General features: G+C 39.4%; 1 protein-coding gene across 3 annotated transcripts in view; it reads left to right on the forward strand.

Moving 5' to 3' along the window:
* The first annotated feature begins 2,609 nt into the window (after positions 1-2,609).
* LOC119906062 (microphthalmia-associated transcription factor-like) overlaps positions 2,610-23,639 on the forward strand; it is a 53,628-nt gene continuing 32,598 nt past the window's right edge. For 2 of the 3 annotated variants that reach the window (XM_038723561.1, XM_038723562.1), the window contains exon 1: positions 3,464-3,701. In XM_038723561.1, the coding sequence (XP_038579489.1) occupies positions 3,598-3,701 (104 nt within the window). In that variant the 5' untranslated portion in view covers positions 3,464-3,597. Of the gene's footprint in view, positions 2,674-3,463; positions 3,702-23,639 lie in introns of those variants that run through there. The other variant, XM_038723563.1, reaches the window with a different exon arrangement.

Consider the following 23,639-nt stretch of genomic DNA (forward strand, 5'->3'; position numbering starts at 1 on the left):
AATAAAAAGCAATATCCACTTAATTACTATAGCATGCAAGGATGCATTTTTACGCTTGACTGACTGTGTACTTTTCAGTCTCCATTTAAGCATAGTGAAATGTTGCTTGGCAGATGCTCTGAGCAAACAAACCCACTCCACCCATACCACACAACAATAGAAGCTGAAGAAATTAAACAACGTAAACTAGCAATAGCTTTATCTTTGGTCTCATACAGAAATATATTAAAAAAGAGTGCTGCAAATGTGTACACAGATTCCCAAAACATCTTTGAGCAATAAATGGAAAAACTATCTCATGTGCCTGATCAGAAAGTTTTGGAAACATGGGCAAGTCCCTAAAAGCAAACACAGTGTCACAGGGTCAAAAACTCCACTTGTACATAACATTATGAAATAGAAACAAAGAAATGACTCACGACTGTGTGTGGTTTTGGAAATGTTGGAAATGTTGCAAATGTAAGGACTTTATTTAGAATTTCTGGTTTAACACATTTCCCCTAACAATACACAAAAGCATCATTACTTTAACTTACACAGCAGGTCACTTCAAGCAGTATGGAACAATTCATTTTATATTATGATAATTCATAATTTGTTACAAGTCTTGACCACTGGTTATGCTTATTGACCACTTTCAGTAGATGACAGTCAACATGAAACTTCACTAATGTAAAAACACCTGGACACCTTTGGCTCATGTTTCAGGATCTTGTTTTGACTCCAGCATACAGGAAGTACAGTGTGGCAAACGGCTGCAAGTCCCTGATGATTGGCTGACGGTTATCTCTCTTGAAAGAGCCATAAGAGAAAAAAAAGGCGACTATCTATTCACACCTAAGCAGAAATATTCATCTGCCGCTGTTACCCACACTCTGTGTTATTAACCAGTAATCTTTGCATTGGCTGTCACTGCTTATTAAATGTGCCCAACACTGTGTAAACGATGATGTATCAGCCTTTGTAATTATGTCCACGTGTTATCTCATGGCACACGGCTGTCATCAGTGCATTTGTGTGCTACAGCCTTTGTGATGGCAGAATGCTGGATATGTAAGCAGCTGGGGGGGGGGGGGGGGGGGAGTTAATGATTGGCCCTGTGCGTATCAGGGGACTGATCAGTTATCACATGTATAACCTGATGAATTTTTGGAGTTTGACATTGCCCTGGTTGCATGTTTTGGCTGTCACAGGTGCATGTTTAAATAAGTAGTCTGTAATCTGTTCATAATATGTCTATTGGGAAGGTTTGTAATGCAATAATCTATGACTTGCACAAGAAGGTCACAAAAACTTTGACCCAAATTGGGTCAAAATTGAACCAAATGGGTTAATGTAGGACTGACACAATGCTGGGTTAACTTTACTCATGGACAAAAATCCACAGGGTCACCAATCAAACCCAAGAAAATAGGTTGTTTTGATCCAGTGTTAGTGTTGATGCAATTTTTTTTGTTATAGTACTGTTTTGTTATTTACCAAAATTACAATATGGTTATTTTTGACCCAGTATTAGACACAATGAGCTCAAATTTTACGTTACAACTGTCATAAATCTATTGTTAGTTTTGCAAAACAATGATACATATCATACTCGAAACTGCAAAGGAAACACATTTTCTATTAAGAATCTGCAGCAAAAAAAAGTGACATGTAAGCTTAAAAAAGCTAGAGTAGATAATAACAGGTCGCAACCATGCCATATTTAAGTTTGGCTAAATATCTGTATAGAATAACATTGGATCAAAAAACAATGTCTTGGGTTTGAAAAGCTGCCCAATGGTTTTAGTTAAATCATGTATTGGGTGTGTGTTATACTGACTCACTGATTTTGTGTGTATCCAAATCTATTTCCAGTTGTTTCATTTTGTTTCACAAAATAACAACATATTAGCTTGTTTATGCTGTTACAGTTTGTAGAGTCAGGATGATGTTCTTCTAGGTTTCAGCCAATTCATGTTTCAAAGACAGAACAATTTGAACTGAAGTAGGCCTATTAAATATATATACTACACTCACTTGAGGAATTACAAAGGGCATTGTAGTCTACAAATTCTGGGGGCCCCACTTAGCTGGAGGCCCTGGGTAATCAGTGCCGCTATTCACCTCACAACAACACCCAGAATAATATGTGTTGTCTAGTCTATTGTGTGTCTGGCTCTGTCCTCTTTGACCTAATGTAAAACCCTGCACGTCCCACATCATGTCTCCTATTCTGACTAACTGGGTTTACGTAATTCTCTTTTGTGTCAAATAAAATGTCTTGTACAACTTCTAGGAACATCCTGATTCTGTTTTCTTGTTGTGTCTGTCTTCACTCATGTCATTTAAGGTTTTTAGTTTTAGTTTTTAAGTCTGTGCTTTCCAGGATAAACACATTTGCATGGTATTTGCATTGGTAAAATGCAGAGTTAATCCAGTTCAGCAGGATGAGGCTAATGCAAATATTGAACTTGAATTTCCATTTTGCAATAGAAATTGCCAGCGGTGGTCTAACAACACTGGTTTCCCTAGTTATGTAGTGCCCCCAAGTGGTGGATAGTCACTGAGGTGACCAAATTTGGTGTGTGTGGGGCTAAGGAGGAGAGGAGGAGACAAGCAGCAAAGTCAGCTCAGTCTCTCTGCACAGGAAACGGAGGGAAACGGAGACATGAGGGTCGACACAGTCTCCAGGTTTGTTATAATTTGGGTGCAATACCTGTATGATTTCACAAATTACAGATTGAACTGCTGAGACCATAAGAGAAATACAGATTTAGGCTATGAATTATTAACAATGTAGTGAGTGCTGCACAGGTGTGATTTTGTGACTGATTGTGGTGCATAAGTGGACATTTCTTGTTGCTTTTTTGATCAAAGAGTAGATGCAGTGGTGACACGATCATCTAGATGATGAAGCAAAATCCTTAAAAGAGATGCAACATATTTTAATGGAAATCATTTAGTGATTGAATCTGACAGTGGCTGATTCATACTTCAGCATGTTTTTTTTTTTTTCAAGGTCGCTGTAAACAGTTTCTCCCCTGAGCATAATAGAAAATAATTGACCATTTATTCATTTTGGCCCTTTCATTCAACTACAACTGTGCTTTCCCAAACTGAAACAGATTCTATCAGAGTCAGTATTGTGCTACAATCATGTGTGGTTATTGTCTCTAAAGGTAAAGCATTAGAATACTGCAGGTCGCAGATTATTAGCCTTTTTGTAACTCAGCGTTTACACTTAAAGAAATAGTGTAACGATAAACAGCTGTTTACACTGATTAATAATTATTATTGAAGGAAATTAACCTTTATGACATTTGACTTTCACTGTGTGAGCAAATAAGGCTGTGTGAAATCCCTTCGGATGTTGTAGCCAATGAAAACCATGCTGACATTGACAGCCGAGGTGCATGTTGGTAGCTGCAGTTCCTTGGTCGCTTGCAGCCTGTCAGCGGCGCTGTGTTCGCTGCTGTGGAGGACTACAGCGCGTTGGATCCTGGACAGAGGCGGCTTGCATTGACAGCGGTTGTTACTGTGCGAAGTACGGCGGCATAAATATCGTCGGTCTGTTTTTTAAGGGTTTAGGGTTTTCAAAAGTTGACATCTGCAAGTATGCAGTCCGAATCGGGAATAGTTCCCGACTTCGAGGTTGGAGAGGAGTTTCAAGAGGAACCTAAAACGTATTACGAATTGAAGAGTCAACCCTTGAAAAACAGGTCAGTTCTTTAGCTGGGGACAGTTATTTCCCACGCTGCAGCGGTTTTTGTGTTTAGGTGATAATTGGACTGCAGACTTTGTGAGTGTTGTTCATTTATGAAGCTTCACCAGTGATGTGGCTGGAGATGGTTCCCGGCGCCGAGCTCTGGACTGGGATTCAACTTGCCTCTCATTCCTTATGGTTATCCTGCTGGCATGAAGTTATGCAACACTTGGGTGTTGTCTTGTCAACATCAACTTCAAATATTAGCTCGTAGAAGAGCAGATAGGTCACTTTGACGAGATGCTGCTCAGCTTTACTTGGGTTGATGCTCTGCTAAAGCTGATAATTATGGATTTTCCTAAAAAAAAACTCCAGATATTTATTTTTACACGATAACAATGACCGGTTTTTCATATATATACACACACATATATATATATATATATATATGTTTATGTAATATTAATTACTTAAAAGCTGTCTTGAGCTCTAGTAGTGTAAACAGACAAAAATCTGGCAAATAAAGTCTGCATGTAATTGTTGGCGAAAATGTTCTAAATCCTGATAAAGCAAACCTTGTTCAGAGAACAAATGTTGCAAAAATTAAAAGTTCCTATGGCATCTCAGGACATAAACAGAAACACTCTGCACTTGTGGCTTATCAGCTTTGGCACATTGAGGCCTCTCCAAATAATCAATATTGAGTTGAGTCAGGTCTATGTGGTCTGATTTGACCTTTCACCTTTTCTTTGGAAGTGCTGCACACTACATTAAGTGTGCTGTCTGAGGAGTCTGTTTATAATGTCATATTCAGATGTTATTAGTGCTGTCAAATTACTAATTATCCGTTCAGGGAGCTGAGGAATTCATTGAAGTATGCTTATTTGCTTTGTTGCTGAGAGTTACATGAGAAGATCAATACCACTCTCATGTCTGCCTGTTAAATATGACATTGGAACCAAGAGACAATTAATTCTTCGCTAAGCCACATCCTAAATACGCAAGCTGGCCAATCACAGCGCAGTATAGGACACGCTCTAACTGAGGTCCGACACTTTCATGGCTGCGCTCCATTGACTCGTATGCAAAAGGCGTCATGTATTTTTCCAAGATATGGTCAAACACTGTTCCTGGGGCACTTGTAATAATTACAATCGCTACCCAGACAGATTGAAAGCAGAAATACGATTTATTCCCTTTCCAAAACTTTAAACAAATCCAAAAAAATGTAGGCTGTGGATTGTTACATAACCCAACTGCTTTTGCTTTTTCAGTTTGATAGCCTGAATACAACCTTCAAATGCATAATGCAAACCTTTCTGTCTCCTTCCCTGAGATCGCATTTTCGTATTTCCCAAAATTAGACAATATTTCTCCAGGGAGTGCAGTTATGGACAGTGACAGCGCCATGCTGAGTCCTACAAGTCTCAGCATGTAACTAAGGGGGGTGTGGCTTTGCGAAGGATCAATTAGCTTAGCTTAGCACAACACCTGGTCTGGCTCTGTTCACAGGTAACAAAATCCACCTTCCAGCACCTCACAGTGATGACAAGACTCCCATAGAAACCACAACTTGTCATTTTCACATTTGAGTTTTTGTACGAATTTAGCAAGGTTGGGTCTTTTTTACCTTTGGACAGAGCCAGGCTAGATGTTTCAATGTTCCAGTCTTAATGCTAAGATAAACTAACCATCTGTTCGCTGTAGCTTCATATTCAATGGACAAACATAGGAGTAGTATCGATCATCTCAGCTAACTCTTGGCAAGAAAGTGAAGTAAAATATTTCCCAAACTGTCAAAGTATTCCTTTAAGGAAAAGAAACACAGCGACCTGTATTAAACAATCTCAAAACTTAATGGATGTGTTTTGACTTCAGTTACAAAATACATGCTAACCGTAGATAAAAACAGAATTTTTTGGTCTCTCTATTGACTAACAAAATATAACCACCTGGGTGATTTTTAATACATTATGAAACACTTTTCATCTGTGATACAACTGAGAAGTTGTGAAACTCACCACTTTGCCTCTGTGATGCTGGTGACGACGATGATGACGATAATACATCTATTAACAGAATGTTGTCTGATTATCCGTGTTTTCTATTTTGTGTCTACAAGTCTCTGTTAAGCGGTAGTAATACATGGCTTCATTGTCAGGGTGAGACATACAGAGGACAGTACACCACTGTGTTCAGACAGAGCTCTTATTGCAGACGTTTAGTAGACTCCTGTTATTTTCTTCCCCCTCCAGCTCTTGACATTTTCTTGCACATTTTGTAGGTTATCTCCTTTTCTCCAAATTCAGCTAAAACCACCATTTTGGGGAGAAAAACTGTCATCATGCACAGTCCTCACCTTTAACCCACTTCTGCATGTTTTAAACTAATTTCTTCATTAGTGAAATGACATTACACTATTACACATACATGGGCTGAATCTGAGCTGTGTTGTGTTGTTGCTGGCTGGGCAGGAGTGGCAGTCAGTCTCAGTATTTAAGTGAAGTAGCAGTGCTACTTCTGAAGAATCACAGATTATTTCATATCATGTAATTTCCTTTGGAATATGTGAAGTTGTCTGAACAGTTGTTTCGATTGAAGGTATCCCACTTCCTCTTCCCATCACATGAGGATGATCCAGCATAATAATAGTCACGCTGACTGTGTTGTGAGACATTGTTGCGCAAAGTGGACATAATTTGTTGTTATTGATTTTTGACTTATGTCTTTCCATGGCTATCCCTACTGTTTCTGTCAGTTGTCAATGTCAATGTCAGTTTAGCTTTCTCAGATCTTTTTTGCTGTCTCTGTATCAGTTTGACAGAGTGCTCAGACGGCTGCAGACAACGTGCCAGACTTTTTGTGCCTAATATAGATGTGAGACAGGCGTTGAAACTAGTCGTCTATGCAGTGTAAATAAGCTGTATAAATTTAGCAGGGGATGTGTTATATCTGAAACTTTTGCTGGCGGACTTGGTATGCAAATCAACTGCAAATATTTATGCAGCAGTCAAAGTGAGGCTGAAAGTCTTTGAAATCTAAGTTGGGCTTTCTAATGCAAGAGGGAACAATTTGACAAAAGCTAGATATTTTTCAAAACTCTTCATATAAATCCATATATTTCTTAGGTATGAATGGATGTGTATGGATTTTGTATGCGCATCAAAATGACACTTTTTACTTTGCTGAATATAAACTTCTCTATGTACAATAACCGTATAAACCCAAAGTTTGAAATGATCAAATTCTGATATAAGTCAGGAAGTCATCTTGGTATTGGTATCAGACTTTTTTTGAACATATTACAATGTACTGCAATTGTACCGATTGTTTCCTTGCTATAAACTTGTGTCAAGATTTGTGTTTATGAAATGGGAATGGAATATAAATACAAATACAAATACAAAAGAGTGTTTAATATATCAAAAGAAAGGCAACACAATCTACATGTGACAGAAAGCTGAGTCAGAGGTTGAGGGTTATGAAAGTTGGTGTTGGGAACAGCTTGTTCCCATGGGGAGTCCCAGACAGAGATGCCTGAGAGGCCATAGAATGATGTTAAGACAGACCGGACAGCTCAATGACAGAGACAGGTGTTGTGGCTGCTGAGTAAGAGACAGGACGACTAGTTCTGCCTTCATGATCGTTTTGCTGCATTGTGACCTCTTCTGTGGCTTTTTTAAGCATGTGTGCTTTTAATTTCTACATTGGAAAATCCTCACAAATTTAGTTTATATTTGTTTTGCTTCATGAGTATTATTAATAGTAATATGTGATCTTTGTCAGCCTCTGTTGGCGACCAGAAGGAACTACAACAACGCTGAAAACAGCACTTCCTACAGGTCACATCCTCAGATGTATAGTGTTGTCTGAGATTGACTTGATTAGGGCCGCAAACGAATAATTGACTATTCAGATTATGAATAGCAAAATTACTCAATGCCTCCCATATAGCTCCCAGCTTTTAAATGTAGCTTTAGGTTGTTTTAGGCATTAACAATAAGGACAATAAAATGAATACTGCATTCAAAAATACTTGTTTTAATGAACTTTTCTGCTGTAGCAACAGGAAATCCTGTCATAGACAAAACAGGTCATAGGACATCATAGGATATCTTGCTAATCATTTTGGGATGAACACCCTCAGACTGGTACAGGAGTATGAAAGGATAGCCAGGAAAAACTACAGAAACCAGCTAAGATTTCACCTGAGATGCCGACAACACAAAATCATACCCACCAGCCTACACTTACACTCCAAAGTGAAAGGACACAGAGCCGGTATAATATTTGAGAAAGCACAACACCAGCTACTAAATGAGAGAGTGAGATAGATCCAGTTCACCACTGAAGCTCTGAATAAGGAATCGGACAACTTACACCAAAAACTGGAAACACATCTGCACAGTACAGTACTGGAAAAGGTCATGGATTTCACCAAGAAAGCACGGCGATCCCAACACAACAAGAGCAAAGAAAGACAGACCCGAAAATTCCAAAACCTACAGACAAGAGCCAGCAACGCAACCAAAACAGGAGAATTGTCTTGGAGGAGTAAGGACGACAATCCCACAACACGGGAAACAGACGGGTGAAAAATCTGTCAGATAGGGAACTCACCCAACCAGAACAAGACTTTTTGGCCAAAGGACTAAACTTTGCCATCACACCACAGCAGCTACCCATAGTGGACCTCACAGCTACAGAATCAGCAATTAGGAAAAGCAAATTTAACAGAAGCAGAACAGCTAAAGCTAAAGGTATCAGCAGCCCTTTCTAATGTGAAGGCACCCCCTTCCAACCTCATCATCCAAGAAAGGAGAGCTGTGACATCACTGAGCAAGGATCAAAACATCACCATCCTACCGGCGGACAAAGGAAGATGCACGGTAGTCCTTAACACAGTGGACTACCAGGACAAAGTCAACACGCTACTAATGGACACTAACACATATGAGACACTGAAGCAGGACCCAACCAGCGGGTACAAGAAGAAGGCCATAGAATGTCTACAACAACTTCAGAAAGATAACTCCATCACCCAGGACCAGTAGTACCGTTTGTATCCTGAAGAAGCCATTCCTTGCATATACGGACTCCCCAAAATACACAAAGAAGGAGCCACTTAGGCCTATTATCAGCAGCATCAACTCTGTCACCTACAACATTGCCAAATACATATCTACTATCTTAGCCCCTTTGGTTGGTAACACACCCCACATCCAAAACTCCATTGACTTTGTAAACAAAGTTCACAGACTGAAACTGGACCCAGATGAAACCATGGCGTCCTATGATGTGACCTCTTTGTTCACCTGCATCCCCACTATGGAGGCAGTAAAATCCGTAAGGAAAACGCTACTACAAGACAACACCCTGGACAACAGAACTAGCCTCAGCCCTGACCAGATCTGTAAATTATTTGACCTCTGTGTAAACACTACCTATTTCCAGTACAACGGAGTATTGTACAGACAAAAGCATGGCCGTGCCATGGGCTCACCTGTGTCACCCATTGTGGCTAACATCTACATGGAAGAAGTGGAGGAAAAAGCCCTCAACTCAACTGGTACAGGTATGTGGATGACACTTGGGTCAAAATAAAAACCCAAGAAGTGCAAGCCTTCACAGAAAATATCAACTCCGTGGGCAGTAACATCAAGTTCACACAAGAAGATGTCCACTACAACAGTTTGGCGTCTAGACTGCTGTACACATTGAAGATGACAGGAGCCTGCAAATTGGGGTTTACAGGAAACCCACACACCGGACCAATACTTAATTTTTGATTCCCACCACCCACTGGAACACAAGCTAGGGGTCATCAGAACCCTGCATCACAGAGCGGAAAACATACCAACAAGTGCAGAAGCCAGAGAGAAGGAACAGAACCACCTGAAGGGGGCACTTACAGCCTGTGGATACCCTAAATGGACCTTTTTGAAAACAGCCACAAAATCCAGGAAGAAGACTAACACTACAGGGGATGAGGAAAAGAAGATCAAACGCAACAACATTGTGATTCCATACGTGTCTGGAGTATCAGAGAAACTCCGGAGGATTTTCAACAAACACCACATCCCTGTGTTTTTTAAGATAGATACTGGTACACCCCAAAGACCGCACACCCAAACACAAGAAAAGCAATCTAATGTATGCGATCCAATGCAGTGAGGAATGCACAGACCTGTACATTGGGGAAACTAAACAACCACTACACAAACGCATGGCTCAACACAGAAGGGCCAACTCCTCAGGTCAAAACTCAGCAGTTTACTTACATCTGAAGGACAGAGGACACTCGTTTGAGGATCACCAGGTGCACATTTTAGACAGAGAAGATGGATGGTTTGAATGAGGTGTCAAGGAAGCCATTTACACTGGTTGAGAAGCTGTTGCTGAACAGAGGAGGGGGTCTACACCACCACTTATCCCCCACTTATAATGCTGTCCTTTAATCACTTCCCAGGAAACTGAAGAAGCATTTCCACTTGGCCTCAGGTGAAGATACCAACGATGGTCGTTCAGACTTGGCCACGGGAGGCTCTAATGACCACGATGACTGCCGTTACCACAGCCAGGAGCACTAATGAACCAGCGGTATCGACAATCCTAGCTAACGATCCCACAGAGGCTAAATAGCTGAGTTTCCCTACCAGTCAGAACTGAAGAAGTCTCTTGGATGAGGGACGAAAGGTCTTCTAGTTTTTCTACTACAAAGTCCAGTTGCCTTTGACCTCAACCTTCATTGGATAACATTTTCAATGAACTTGTAGAAGCAAAATACAAAAACAAAAGACACATCATGGTTCAAACAAGTACATCACATTTAGTTGAGATACACAAGTCAAAACACTTCATTACACAATCAGGACATGTAAAACATTTGAGATTTAGTGCAAAAAAGTACCACAAAAAGAAAGGTAGATGTCAAATCAATTAGTAGATTACATGAAAACAAATTACAACAATACTGTTGAGTCCAGACGCTGTTAAGACAGTGAAATGTAGATAACCTAAATCTGCGAAAAGATGAGATGGATCTCAAGGAAGGAGGGAGATTGTTCCAATCACAAGTAGCCTTGTAATGAAAAGCTTTAAGTCCAGCAGCTGAGAAGATTCTTGGTACAGTAAAGACAAGATATTGCATATCTCTAAGTGGATATGCAGAACTACAAGAAACCAAGAGTTCTTTCAGATATAGAGGACAATCGAAATAGATACATTTGAAAATAAACTGAAACCAATGGAAGCCTCTTCTTGAATTAAGCTGATACCAATTTAGTGAGTCATACTTTACACAATGATGAGTAAAAAAAGGAGACCTCAGAACAAATCTACATAGAGAGTTAAACACCACATTAAGTGGCTTAAGAACAGTGTTCATGTAGATGATATCAGCATAGTCAATAATAGGCAATAACACATTAACCTTTTCCTGACTTCAAATGTGAAACAATCAACAGATCTATAGAGTGAACTGAGACAGCGATATGTTCTTTTTGTGATGTAATCAATGTTTGGTTTAAAGGTAAGCTTAGGCTCAATCCACAGTCCAAGGTATTAAATGTATCCAATTTCACCATGGAAGACCCATCTTCAAAATAAAGATTCAAATTAAGAGCGCAAGGTCGTCTGTGCCTCGTCCCAAACAACATACAACAGGACTTTTTCATATTCAACAATAATTTGTTATTGTGAAGCCATTTTTGCATCATAATAAAGTCGGCTTATAATCTGTTCTGGATACAGTGAATGTCAGAGTCAGCAGTGTAAATGACAGTCATCAGCATGAACCTTAAAGATGAACCTTAGAGATGAAACAAATGCGTGATAAATCATTAATGAACATTGGGAACAAAAAGGGTCCTAGAGTGGAACCTTGAGGAACCCCCTTATCAACCAATAAATAATCAGACAGTGAACCTTGAAGAGCAACACACTGCCGTCTATTGTGAAGATACGAATTAAACCATAACAGTGCACTTTGATTCAAAACAATTGCAAAAATCTTATCAAGTAGAATATAACGATCCACCATATCAAAAGCTTTGGAAAGGTCGATAAAAATAGCACCAGTTAGCTGTCCCTTATCGAACATTATTGGTGAACTTCAATAAAGCTGTGGTGGTAGGAAAATGTGGCCTAAAGCCAGATTGATATTGGGATAAGATGTCCGAATAATGAATTGTTATAGTTTATAATAATTATTTAATATTTTGGCAGTGGTGCAGATAAAATAGGCCGATAGTTATTCATATTAGAGGCATCACCTGCTTTGAAGAAAGGGGTAACTTTCGCGCATTTCCATGTAGCAAGAAAAGTGCAAGTAGTCAAAGACAGATTAAATAGGTCGGCAAGTGGAAATATCAATTACATGAGCAGCAAGTTTAATAAACCTAGCCTCAAGCCCATCAGAACCAGCACTGTTGTGCTTTAGATCACCTATAGCATGAAACACATGAAAAGGCATGATTTTATTAGATTTAAATGAGCCAGAGGTAAAGGACAAGTAAGAAAAGTCATCATTAGATCCGATCTCAGTGTCGATAACAGGGCTACAACTAACGATTATCTGTCAATTATTTTCTCAATTAGTTGTTTGGTTTATAAAATGTCAGAAAATAGTGGAAAATGTTGATCATGTTGCCCATAGCCTAAGATGACGTCCTAAGATGTCTTGTGTTTTTGATAACCCAAAGATTTTCAGTTTACTGTCATGGAGGAGTAAAGAAACTAGAACTTCACATTTAAGAAGCTGGAATCAAATAATTTTTCTTAAAAACTGACTCAAACCGATGAATCGATTATCCAAATAGTTGGTGATTAATTTAATTGTTGACAACTAATTGATTAATCGTTAAGAGTTAGAGGATAACAAGAACACATTAAAAATAACAGGTGTAAGGGTGTAAACACAAAGGCAAGATCGGATCGTGAATATCTGGGTAATGTATCTGCTTACAGATCACATTTTAATACGCAGTTTCACAATAAATGGTGATGGGGCTTGTCATTTTCAACTTAAAGCAACCCAAACTGGGCACACACGCATAGACAGGAGAATTGTTTGCAATTTAGAAAGTATGAAATTGTTGTTCTCTAAACTTGTGCACTCTGCAGCAACACATTCTCCAGCTATAAATGTGGGCTCTGTTGTGAACAATGCCGCATTTATCAATGTAAAGTCAGGGCACATTCTGAATGTGAACATTATCATTGTGTATAATAATTATTTGCTACACTGATCAAGAGAAAATGTATTGAAAACATTATAGCTCATTACCTGAAGAAACATGGCTTTAACATTAAGCTAGCTTACCTAGATAAGTTGTCATCATACAGGGAGCGAATGTGCCTCCTCTTCAGATGCAGATCATTACTGCCAGGAAGGGTCAGCTTTGCAAATGTTGCAGTTCACAAACTTTTGGATGAGGTTTTAGGTCTTGAAGGCGCTGCTACTTTTCACTTAACTCCAAGCGGACAGTGTCGCTACTGTGAAATAGTGAAAAATGACCAGCAAAATATACTAGAGCCCAATATGACCTCTTCATATTGCTTTGTTTTGAACCTTCAAAACACTCTTTACTTTTACATAAGACGGACAAAAGCAGCAAATCCTCACATTTGAGAAGCTGAGACCAGTAGATTTTTGTCATTTTTGCTTGAGAAATGACTGAACTAATTGTTTCAGCTCTAAAATATTGTGGCTGCATGAGCAAATGGATCATTACTTTCTGTGTGAAAAGACACATTGCGCATGCTCCACTGTTCAGCATTTGAAAAATAAAGATATTGGCCAGCAACTCTATAAAACCCTTTCAGGTGTATACTCAGTTACATAGTCTTGTTCATGGCTATTGTCTGTAAAAAAAAATAGGCTTGAGTCAGCTATGAATCAGTACTAAGGCTTACAATGTAAGAAAACTCCATTGAAAAAGAAAAATCTGCTTTGTTGTGTTTGTACAACATCCTTGTTTACATGAACTTGGAAACCTTAAGGACTCATGCTGTTGGAAAGTGTAGGAAATTCTTCTCCTGACTGCCCTTGGATGGTCTGGTTTTCTCCTTGTGTAAGCACAGAGGGAGGAGAGAGAGCAGGAGCTAGAGCAGGCCTTCCTGCTGAAAGAAAAGTGAAGGGAATTATGAAGGGCACAGAACCTAATTACAGCAATAAGACCCGGCAAGTTCAAGTTATCCCAACCGGTCCCGGCTTCCTGGAAATACCATGCAATGAACCTGATCTCCTCTGGATGCTTTAACAGCTTACCCTGTTTTGTTTTTACAGAAATATCATTTACACCATTTAGAATTCACACACTTTGGTGTAGTGTGATGTACAACAGTAGACATGCTATCAGACAGATAGAGACATATGTAGCATGACTACTTGTGTTTTAATAAACTTATGAGAATTAATACCAAATTATTAAATATTAATATTAATTCATAAATCTCTCACGGGGCACCACCGGAGATTCCGTTCGCCCAGGGTCTCGGGATTCCCTAGGTATGGTTAATAATTATACAATTATTCACTAGTGATCAGTTAGTTAATAATCGCTCAATTATCTTAAATCAATCAGTCAGTCTCATATTGAAGGGGTAAATTCTCATGACAGGGATTTGGAGTTAGGCAACACACACACAATTCCTTTGATTACAGTGAACTAAAGTGACTATAAATGCGGTTACATATACATCAAAGAAATAAACAATGGCTAAACAATGAGAATGTGGGGTTCTATTGTGGGGAGCATTTCACTCATACAGGAAGCTAATGAACGCAAGCTATGAGTATTAAGAGTTAAAGATAATCTATTAACAACTGTGGGACATCACTGATCACAGAATGCCTTGTTTTGCCTTACTGTGGGTCGGCGGCCTGCCTTGGCCGGTTGCACGGGTCCCCACGCTAGCTGCCCGATTCCTGGCTTTCTGCTAGGGAATTTTCTCCGTGTCTTGAATGATGAACAACCCTCAAGTGTTGACCGTCCTCGGTCCTCACAATGAGGCTGTTCTGTTTGGATGTGCTTGGGTTACTGCTGGCGGGCCACGTGGCTGGGTCCGCCGTCGGTGGGATTAGCTCGACGAACAAAGCTTAAAAAGAACTTGGTCGTTCTTCAATTAAACTAGTGTAACTTAACGGGCTGATAACTACTAACAAAACGAAACCAAAGAAAATAAAACGCAAGTAAAGTTGCTGGAAAAGAGGGAAAAATCGAGGTTGCGGCACTTCGCGTGTGTGGCTTGAAAACGAACAAAGCGCCTTCGCTGTGCCGGGTCGAACTTCTTAGGGCATTGCCTGGAGAGGGAGCACGCTGGGCGCGTGCCGAAGTGCAGTTGCAGAGAACAGGAACATGTAATACTTATTTTGTCCACTTGGGGGAGCTCGGATTACATGGGGATAGCTTTGATTAACCCTAAAACAATCTTTGCTCAGGAGCGGGGGAATTTAGCTCTTTAACCTTAAATTCAAGCTGGAAAATTAATAGAGTATAGGATGACATTTCTTTATCATATCCTTTCTAAAGGAAATGTCAGAAAGTGTTGGGAACAAAGCATTGATAACATAAAATGAATAAAGTCAGGGATCCTTGCTGATAATTAAACACTGCAAAATTAACTTGTTTAGATTCTTTTCAACAAAAAATAACACCAACATGGTAACATAACTACTCAAATGGAGTGGAGAGACCTAATTAAGTAACTTAAAGATTATTTAATTAAACAAGGTAATGCTTTGAGTTTTGTGGAGACAGTACTCTTTGTTTACACAAAGAGTTCAGGGCAGTGTCTTCTGGTGTCCTGGAGTTCCTCACAAATTTACATCTGGCTGTGAAAGGAGAATATCTTTTGATGTGAGGTAATTAAACAAAGAGGGAGGTCAGTTGCCATGGTTATGTGAGTGGGTGGGCAGTTTAGGGTTTCCTGCTCTCTCTTAAGAAGAGGGGCTGTTCAGGAGAAGCTAATCTCTGTTTAGTGTTTCTTTGTCATTTTAACAGTCAGCCACCAAGCGTTATCTGGCTGCGGCATCAGAGGTGGCAAGTTTTATGATCGAACTGCTCAGAAACAGCACTTAGGAAAAGCAACCTTTCACCTCTTCCTTTGGGTCGCTTCAGCTGTCTGTTGAGGGTTGATATCTTACCCCCTCCTTTTCTTTCTTCCAGGGAGAGAGAAAGAATTCGGGGTAGTCCAAATTTATTTGATATAAAATACACAAATCCACACTGTTCACAACACATATCTACATTTAGATGTGTTAACCAATGAAGTTTGTTGTGCGTTTCTCACTTGTATTATATCTGTGTATCTGTATCCTTTGCACACTTCATACATAGAGTGTGTTATCAGCTCTAAATATAGATATGTTCATATATGATTTTGATACCACATGTACTGTACAGTACATTGCACAGGACCGTGTTATGCAAGTATGGCTGCAACTTACAATTTCATTATTTCACGGAATGTCATTGATTAATCTGCAGATTATATTCTTAATTGTTTGTATAAAACTAGTTCACACAGGCAATGTACTCCATTTTGTTCAAAATGTGTGTCTCACATTGGTTTCACCCACCCTGCACAGGTCGCCAGAAATATTGTTATAAATATATACTTTGATAGCGGTACAGTTAGTCACATAATCACTTTCATCAGTGATTGTGCCTACAAAATAAAAGTTTTTTGCAGCAATGCTTTATTTAGAGTTGAATTAAGAGCTTTTACTTACTAAGTTCTGGAAGACATTCAAAAGAGTCTGTGACATGCTTAACACACCTCTGAAATAGCTGTCAGGAAACGTGAGATTGAATTCCCCTGAATGAGAAGCGCGTGAATTTCTGGGCAATTGCTGGGGAAATCAAAATAAGCATCCATAGGTTGATGGATGTGGACCAGTCGCCATGGACACACACTCTCCAGCATGTGCTTTCACAAGAAGACATCCTCAAACGGAATAAAACAGTTCAGTATTCACTTTTGTCATAAAAGAGTAATGAAACCAGAAAATGTTTACATTTAAGATTAGGGCTGGGTATCGAGTTCAATACTTTTTAGGCACCGACTAAATTGCCTCAATACCATCGAATATCAAAAAATGTCTTGTCTTTCAGTACCAAATTTCGATAGCTAAAGGTTCTTGTTAACGTCAATGAACCAATAAGCATGCAGCAAGCTTGATGTGCCCAAATCTAAAAGTGATTGTAATTTGCTACGGTGATGTAAACACTAGTTCACGCCAGTTATGCACAGAGACGTGGCTCGTCGATGTAAAAGACCTGGAGAAGATCAAAAGTATGGCTACATTGCACCAGGCTTGATGCAGTATGCAGTAAGTAAGATAAAAGACCGGCAAAACACGACAAACCTGGTGAAGCCCTTGACTGTGCATGGAATAAACTTAAGAGCAGAATGTTGCTCCGTCTTCGACTGCAAGAAGACAGAGCCGGTGCAGTCATCGTCTCAGCGCCCTACTGCCACCGAGCCTGCTTCAACATGCCCACCATACGAGCGTTGTTGGGCAGTAGTGTCGCTTTTAGTGGCATCTAGTGGTGAGAGTTTATCAGCTGCAGGTTGAACTAATCCATGCTCGTTACATGATCATGGTACATTTACTGCATTTAGCCAACGTGCTACAGCGTTAACGTTAGCTCTGCTGCTTTCAGTAACTAACTTTACTATCTCTGTATCTTTCACCGGAGGCTCAGCAATGTCAGCACAGCTAAATGTATTGGATGATAACGAAACGGGTAGTGAGCTGGACTTAATATTATAACGCGATTGTGTCTAACTATAACAGTTATACTGCAGTAAGTAAATTTACTGTAGTGTTAGTGGATGGCTCTTCCTCTAATGTAGAGTTAGCTGGCTGCTCCTTGCTGCATCACTATAAAATAGTAAACAAATCGCTCCACATTTTCTTTTTACAGTTACATCATTTCTTGAAGGCTTTGACACTTCGACATAATATCGGTGGTACACAGGATAGTAACATGGGTCTCGTTAGTTGGTGAAGCAATGTGGAAAGCGAGCCGGTTGTTTTATGCAGGGCTCTACGCTAACCTTTTTCCCAATGAGCACATGTGCTCCTAAATGAAAAAAATTAGCATAGTGAAAAATACTATTTATTATACACATATTTATACTAGGGCGGCGCGGTGGTTAGCACTGTCGCCTCACAGCAAGGTCGTGGGTTCAAACCACGGTTGCCCCGGCCTTTCTGTTCGGAGTTTGCACCTCTCCTTCCACCATCCAAAGACAGGTTAATTGGTGTCTCCAAGATTGTCATTCAGTGTGGATGTGAGTGTGACTGGTTGTTTGTCTACGTGTGGTCCTGCGATGGACCGGCGACCTGTGCAGGGTGTGCTCCGCCTTTCACCCGATGCCGCGACCCTGTACACAGGATAATCGGTTGACAATGGATGGATGGATATTTATATTTATATATATTTATAACTGTGAAACCATTAGAGGACTATGGAAGTGAAGACCCTTGGATAGGTACACTCTACACTACACACACTACAAATGTGTCAGAGCTTTTTAAAATATTGAAACAGATGTTTTGAAAATTTGCTTTCACTCATCACAACTTTACTGTTTACCAGCAGCACCCACACAACCCACACCTAATGTAAACAAGATTACTGAACAGTATTACAGTAACTTCAGTAAAACAGAACCAGGGGAATGTGTTGCTCTCAGGAGGAGGCTAAAAGGAGCACACAGGCAGTGGAAATCTGCATCTTTCCACTGCAGAGGCTCTTTCTACAACATGGAGGAGAAACTAGTTTTAATGAGCGTATTAGTGTAATTTAACATTAGATAAAAAGTTATATTTTAATCTAATAGTTTACTGTTGGTATGTTAATATATAAATTATTTAATTTTGCTATATGTAGACTATTGTCATTTTATGTAATAGTTTACTGTACAGCCCACCACTAGTATAATATTAACTCTAATTGTACAAAACAGCAGTTTCATGTTTGTGAGTTGTTTTCAATTACATTGGCCTACTTAATTTGTTAATGATACTATCTCATTAATGATCAGAACCATTCATTCAGGAGGGGTTTAACATTTGAAAGTTTACTGTAGCACGTCAAACCATTTTTATGTCCCGCCCCATCCAGGCTGTGATTGGCCAGTTGACGAATAGTGAAATTGATTGCACATCGATTTTATGTTGTTGAACATGTTTCAACACAAATATAGCTAAATAGCCAGCTAGCTAAACCAACAACCTCCTTATCTTCTCCCTGCTGTCTTCTGTCTCACTGCTCCAGCTGCTGACATCTCTGTCTTTGTTTTTGTAACAAGCTGCTCGTGCGGCTTTTTTTGCTGGAGTTTCAACAACTCTCAAATGACTGACACAAGCTTTGCGACAAATCCTGCTCGCTACTTGGTGCAGGGTGTTTTCAATGATTAGCGGTGCGGTGGTGTGGGGGGTATATGATAGGTTGTAGTTACTCGCACATTGTGCTCATAAATAATTTTTCTGGTTTGCACGTATTGATTTTTAGGGGCATATGCGAGTGAAATGGTCGCACCGTAGAGCCCTGTTTATGGTGTTGCAGTGGACTGCATGTCGTTAGCTGCCGTGTCGTCACTGTAGTCTTGAGAGAGGCTCGGGAGCGCGCACAGGGCGGAATCCGAACCGGAGTCCTCACATTAAAAGCAGAATAGTGGCTGATGCAAGCAACGGAGAAAACAGGCGTGTGCTTCATTTCTAAGTGAGTTTTGAGCCCATTGACAATAAGGAAATGAAAATTTGATTTATTAAAATCAAAAACTTACATATAGCCCCTTTAAATTTTTTAAAATACAACAGAAACACAAAGCAGAACTTACAGCCATAATTTAAGCTTGTGGTAAAACGGTGCAACGTTTTTAATGGGCATTTAGCATGTGAAAGTACAAATTACATAATTGTGTGCACAGTGGCGAAGCAAAAAAAACGTTTTTTTTATGTATTCATTATTGGTCACTTGACAGACGTCTTGTTATGTGTCACTATTAGCAGTAAAATAAATACATGTTTTCCACCAGGGCAGTATTCAGTTTAGCTGCTGATCTGAGCTTCCCTGCTGTTACCGTTTCATTGCCAATAATATTCATCAGCGATTTGTCTCAGGAAGGTAAGGGCACATTTCTGTCCACGTAGCAAAGCCATAACAGAGCGCTGTAGAATAACTACATTAAATTACGATCCAGCAACATGTTTTTTCTGCCAGGACAGTAAAAATTTAGTGGCCAGATCTGAGAGACCACAGCGCTGGCGAACAACAAGGCCACATGAAATTAATCCAACAAGATAAGACACTGACAGGAGAAACACACAACGGCTCTCGTGATTATGGCCAGCTTCTAGTGAAAGCTATCAAACAACAGCTTTCATTTGCATTGCTAAAGTCGGACTAACTTAATTACCTGTCCAGCAGAAAACAGACAACTTCAGCTCCGCTTTGAAAACATCTGTCTCACATCAAAGCCTTCCATCTGGGAAAATTTACACCGATTATGTCTGTGATTTTTTGCCGTCAGCTGTCTGCATCTGTCCCGACTCCTCTGGCTTCATGGTATAAAGATCCACAGTCTGTTGGCTCTTGTGCTAAATAACACGTGTGTGCTCTTCATTTGTCCAAAAGTCACTTCTCTTCTTACTTATAATAAACCAGAGGACTACTCAGAGACTGTTTATTATTATTATTATTATTTCCTCTTCTTCTTCTATGGACGCATTTAATCTAGTGACCGCGTCTACACTGCCGGAATTATACAAGCAGAGAAGAACACAGTGACAACGAAATGCGCTCTGTAGCTATTGTAGAAACATGACGAGAAAATACTGCGACATCCATAGGAAGGGGTGCCCGCGGTTATGTAGATAAAAATGGCTCATTCTAAGGTAATAAAACATAATGGTTCATTATGTAAGGTCTTTACACACCACTGAAAACATAGTTATAGATATTATATTGCATTTCTGTCAATGAATCCTCAGAAATATTACACACTGAACCTTTAACTACATTTCTTAGTAGCGTGGTGGTAGCGTCGCTGTTTTCTGGATCAAATAGCTTTTCAGTAGCGAAGCTCTTTTATTGTCCGAGTAGCGCTGTACCGTCCACACACCTCTTGTGAGAAGCATCAAGGTCCGGCATGACCACCTCTTCCTCTAGTGAGGAGGAAACTTTGATATGTAGTGGCAGAAACTTGTTTCCATGAGATGAGATTTCTCTCTCTCTCTTTCTCTCAGGCCTGTTGCCATGAATGTTTAGGTTGTTAAGGTTGCAATGTTGCCAGAGCACAAATTCACATATAAACAATAAAAAAATTATAATTAATAAACAATGAAATTAAATTAATAAAACTAAAGAAAGAGGAATAAAAACAACAAAAACACAATATAGGTCTATGTTACATTAAAAATATGTAATAATATATTAATATAATTTTCCCTAGAGGTAGTTTTTAATTATCAAGTTATTATTAAAACAAATTAAATGCAGAGGCAGTTATTTGACATGATAACAAGTAGATACATTTGTATAGTCTTGCATTTACAACTGGTCCTTTGAAGGCAACCATAATGCTGATGTGGCCTGGGATGAAATTGAGTTTGACACCCCTGTCTAGGATGTAATGTGCAGAAGCTGTGTATTTAACTAGTCACACCAAATAAAATACAGAGTTTCTACCCAGAGTACTTTACTCAGTTCAATTATTTACCAAGTGGAAGTTGTTTTTTTCTCTCTCTACCTCTCTTTCTTGCCTCTTTTAAAATAAAATCTGTTTCACAATGTGTTTGAAACACGGGTGAAAAGCCTACATAATGAATGGTCTAGACTTGCATTCAGATGCTTTCCATTATCACTGATTTGCTTGCTATTAACTGTCTCTTGGGTCTGGTGCCAGCTGCAGCACACTGGGGTGTTGTGATCAGCAGGGGGGTCCGAGTGGATCAATGTACTGTCATGTGGAGTCATAATCACGGAGCTGTATTCCAGCTGAGAGGTCGTGTAGTTTGCCATAAGGGCCTGTTCTACTCTGTGAATGAGGCACCTGCAATCTGGTATAGAGTCAGACCGATACGGATTTTGATATTTGAGGATTTTAAAAAACAATATTTAACCATATTCTTTTTTCCTTCTTCTTCTCAGAAACACATAATTTTATCCCTAACATTTGTTATGTGTAATTATGAGACTTTACCAAGATAACATTATAAATAAACATATTATAAATAGTACTTTGAATAGTACAGCTGATTATGTCAGCCGATTGCTTTGTGGTGGATAGCCAGCAGGGGAGATGCAGATTGCCCTTTGGTGGACAACTATGCTACAACAACATTCATAACATGATTGTAGGATCCGTCTCTCCGTTTCTTTGTTAACTGCCATTTTTTTCAAATGTTATAAATACCGATACGGATTTATCTGCAAGTAGCCAGTGATATCTGCATGACGATTTATCGGTCAGGCTATAGTCTGGTAGAGACAAACAAAAGGAGATGGTATCATACATATTATCCCTTCTCCCTTTTCTTGCACTGCGCTTCCTTTATTGCTATGCAATATGCTCATTGTGATTTTCTCCCTTTTTTTTCCAAATAAGCAATGGTAGAATTATAAGTCAGAGAAACTGCAGCATAGAGAGCATAGAGATTAAAGAGCAGCCCCTGGTTGGAGACTTAAATGACGTTTTATGTATGGATTGAGTGGTTGTTTCTTAACTTAATTTGAAGATATTTGAATCAATAACAGTGTCCACACATTGTGTTCAGGTTGTTTTTATAGCAGTAACTTTATACTTTGATATCACCATGTATACATGGTACATATACGTAATTTTTATTTTATTATTCATTTTTAGGGAAAGAACATAGAGTTTATATAAAAATGGATGTAGCATCCGTGACGTCACCCGTTGGTTTCTGAAAAGCCGTTTTGAAGCTCAAAATTGGCGGAGCTGGCCAGCGCTATCTTGGCAGCGTGTCAATGCGCATCACTCCCGGATAACCAAAAATGGGCAAAGAGGCGGGTCATGGGTGGAGCTGAGGTGACGTGTTGCTGAAACCACTCCCGCCTAGCTCGACGTGATCGAGTTAGCTCAGGCTAAGGAGCTAATGCTACATGCTACTCTGCGTTAGCAGAGGTAGCTTCTTCACCCCCGGCGCTGTATGGTGGAGGTTGGAACCTGTGGCCATGTTGTTACCAGTTTATGGTCGTTACTAGCTCACAGTCAAGGTAAGACACCGGAAAATATTAAAATAAGTCGCATATCTGTTATTGACATTATACTTAACATGGTTTTAAACACTTTGTAATATATAAATGTGGTAATGTGTTTTGCAACACTAATGTTAGATTTTGATGAATCCACTGTTAACAGTTAACTATGAATCATTTATTAATTATGTTAACGTTTATTTAACGTTACATCTCAAACAAACAATTTGAAGCAAATCAATTAACCCTTTTACATAATGGTAGTTACGAGTCGTTTATTTGGACGTCACCTCAGTATGTTACTTGTAATAAACATAACAGTTAAGCTAGCGGTAGAGTCCGTAGTTACATGATGGAAGCTATAACGTTATAACTTGTAAAACATTAGCCATGGCTGTTATCACATTAATGTTAATTAATTTCCCACACGCTATTTTGAGTAATGTTGCTGCTGTCGGCAGGGCTGTGTGGGATTATTGTCTGGAATAGGACACATGAGGGAGAAAGGTACTTTTTTGTCACAAGATTCTTGTTGAGGTTCTGATGCCTCCATGTCTGCTACTCAAAGCTTAAACTTTGAGTCTAAAATAATGTTACTAGTCTTGGCTACTGGACATTTGACACCAAATTGTCTTAAAAGGACAACACAAAAACATTTAAACTGTCTCCCTTGTTCAATTTGACATATATTGACACATAATAAAGTTGAAAAA

Source organism: Micropterus salmoides, unplaced genomic scaffold (assembly GCF_014851395.1).
Source record: "Micropterus salmoides isolate LMB-PRFRI ecotype aquatic unplaced genomic scaffold, ASM1485139v1 Ms_hic_scaffold_16, whole genome shotgun sequence".
Classification (NCBI taxonomy): domain Eukaryota; kingdom Metazoa; phylum Chordata; class Actinopteri; order Centrarchiformes; family Centrarchidae; genus Micropterus; species Micropterus salmoides.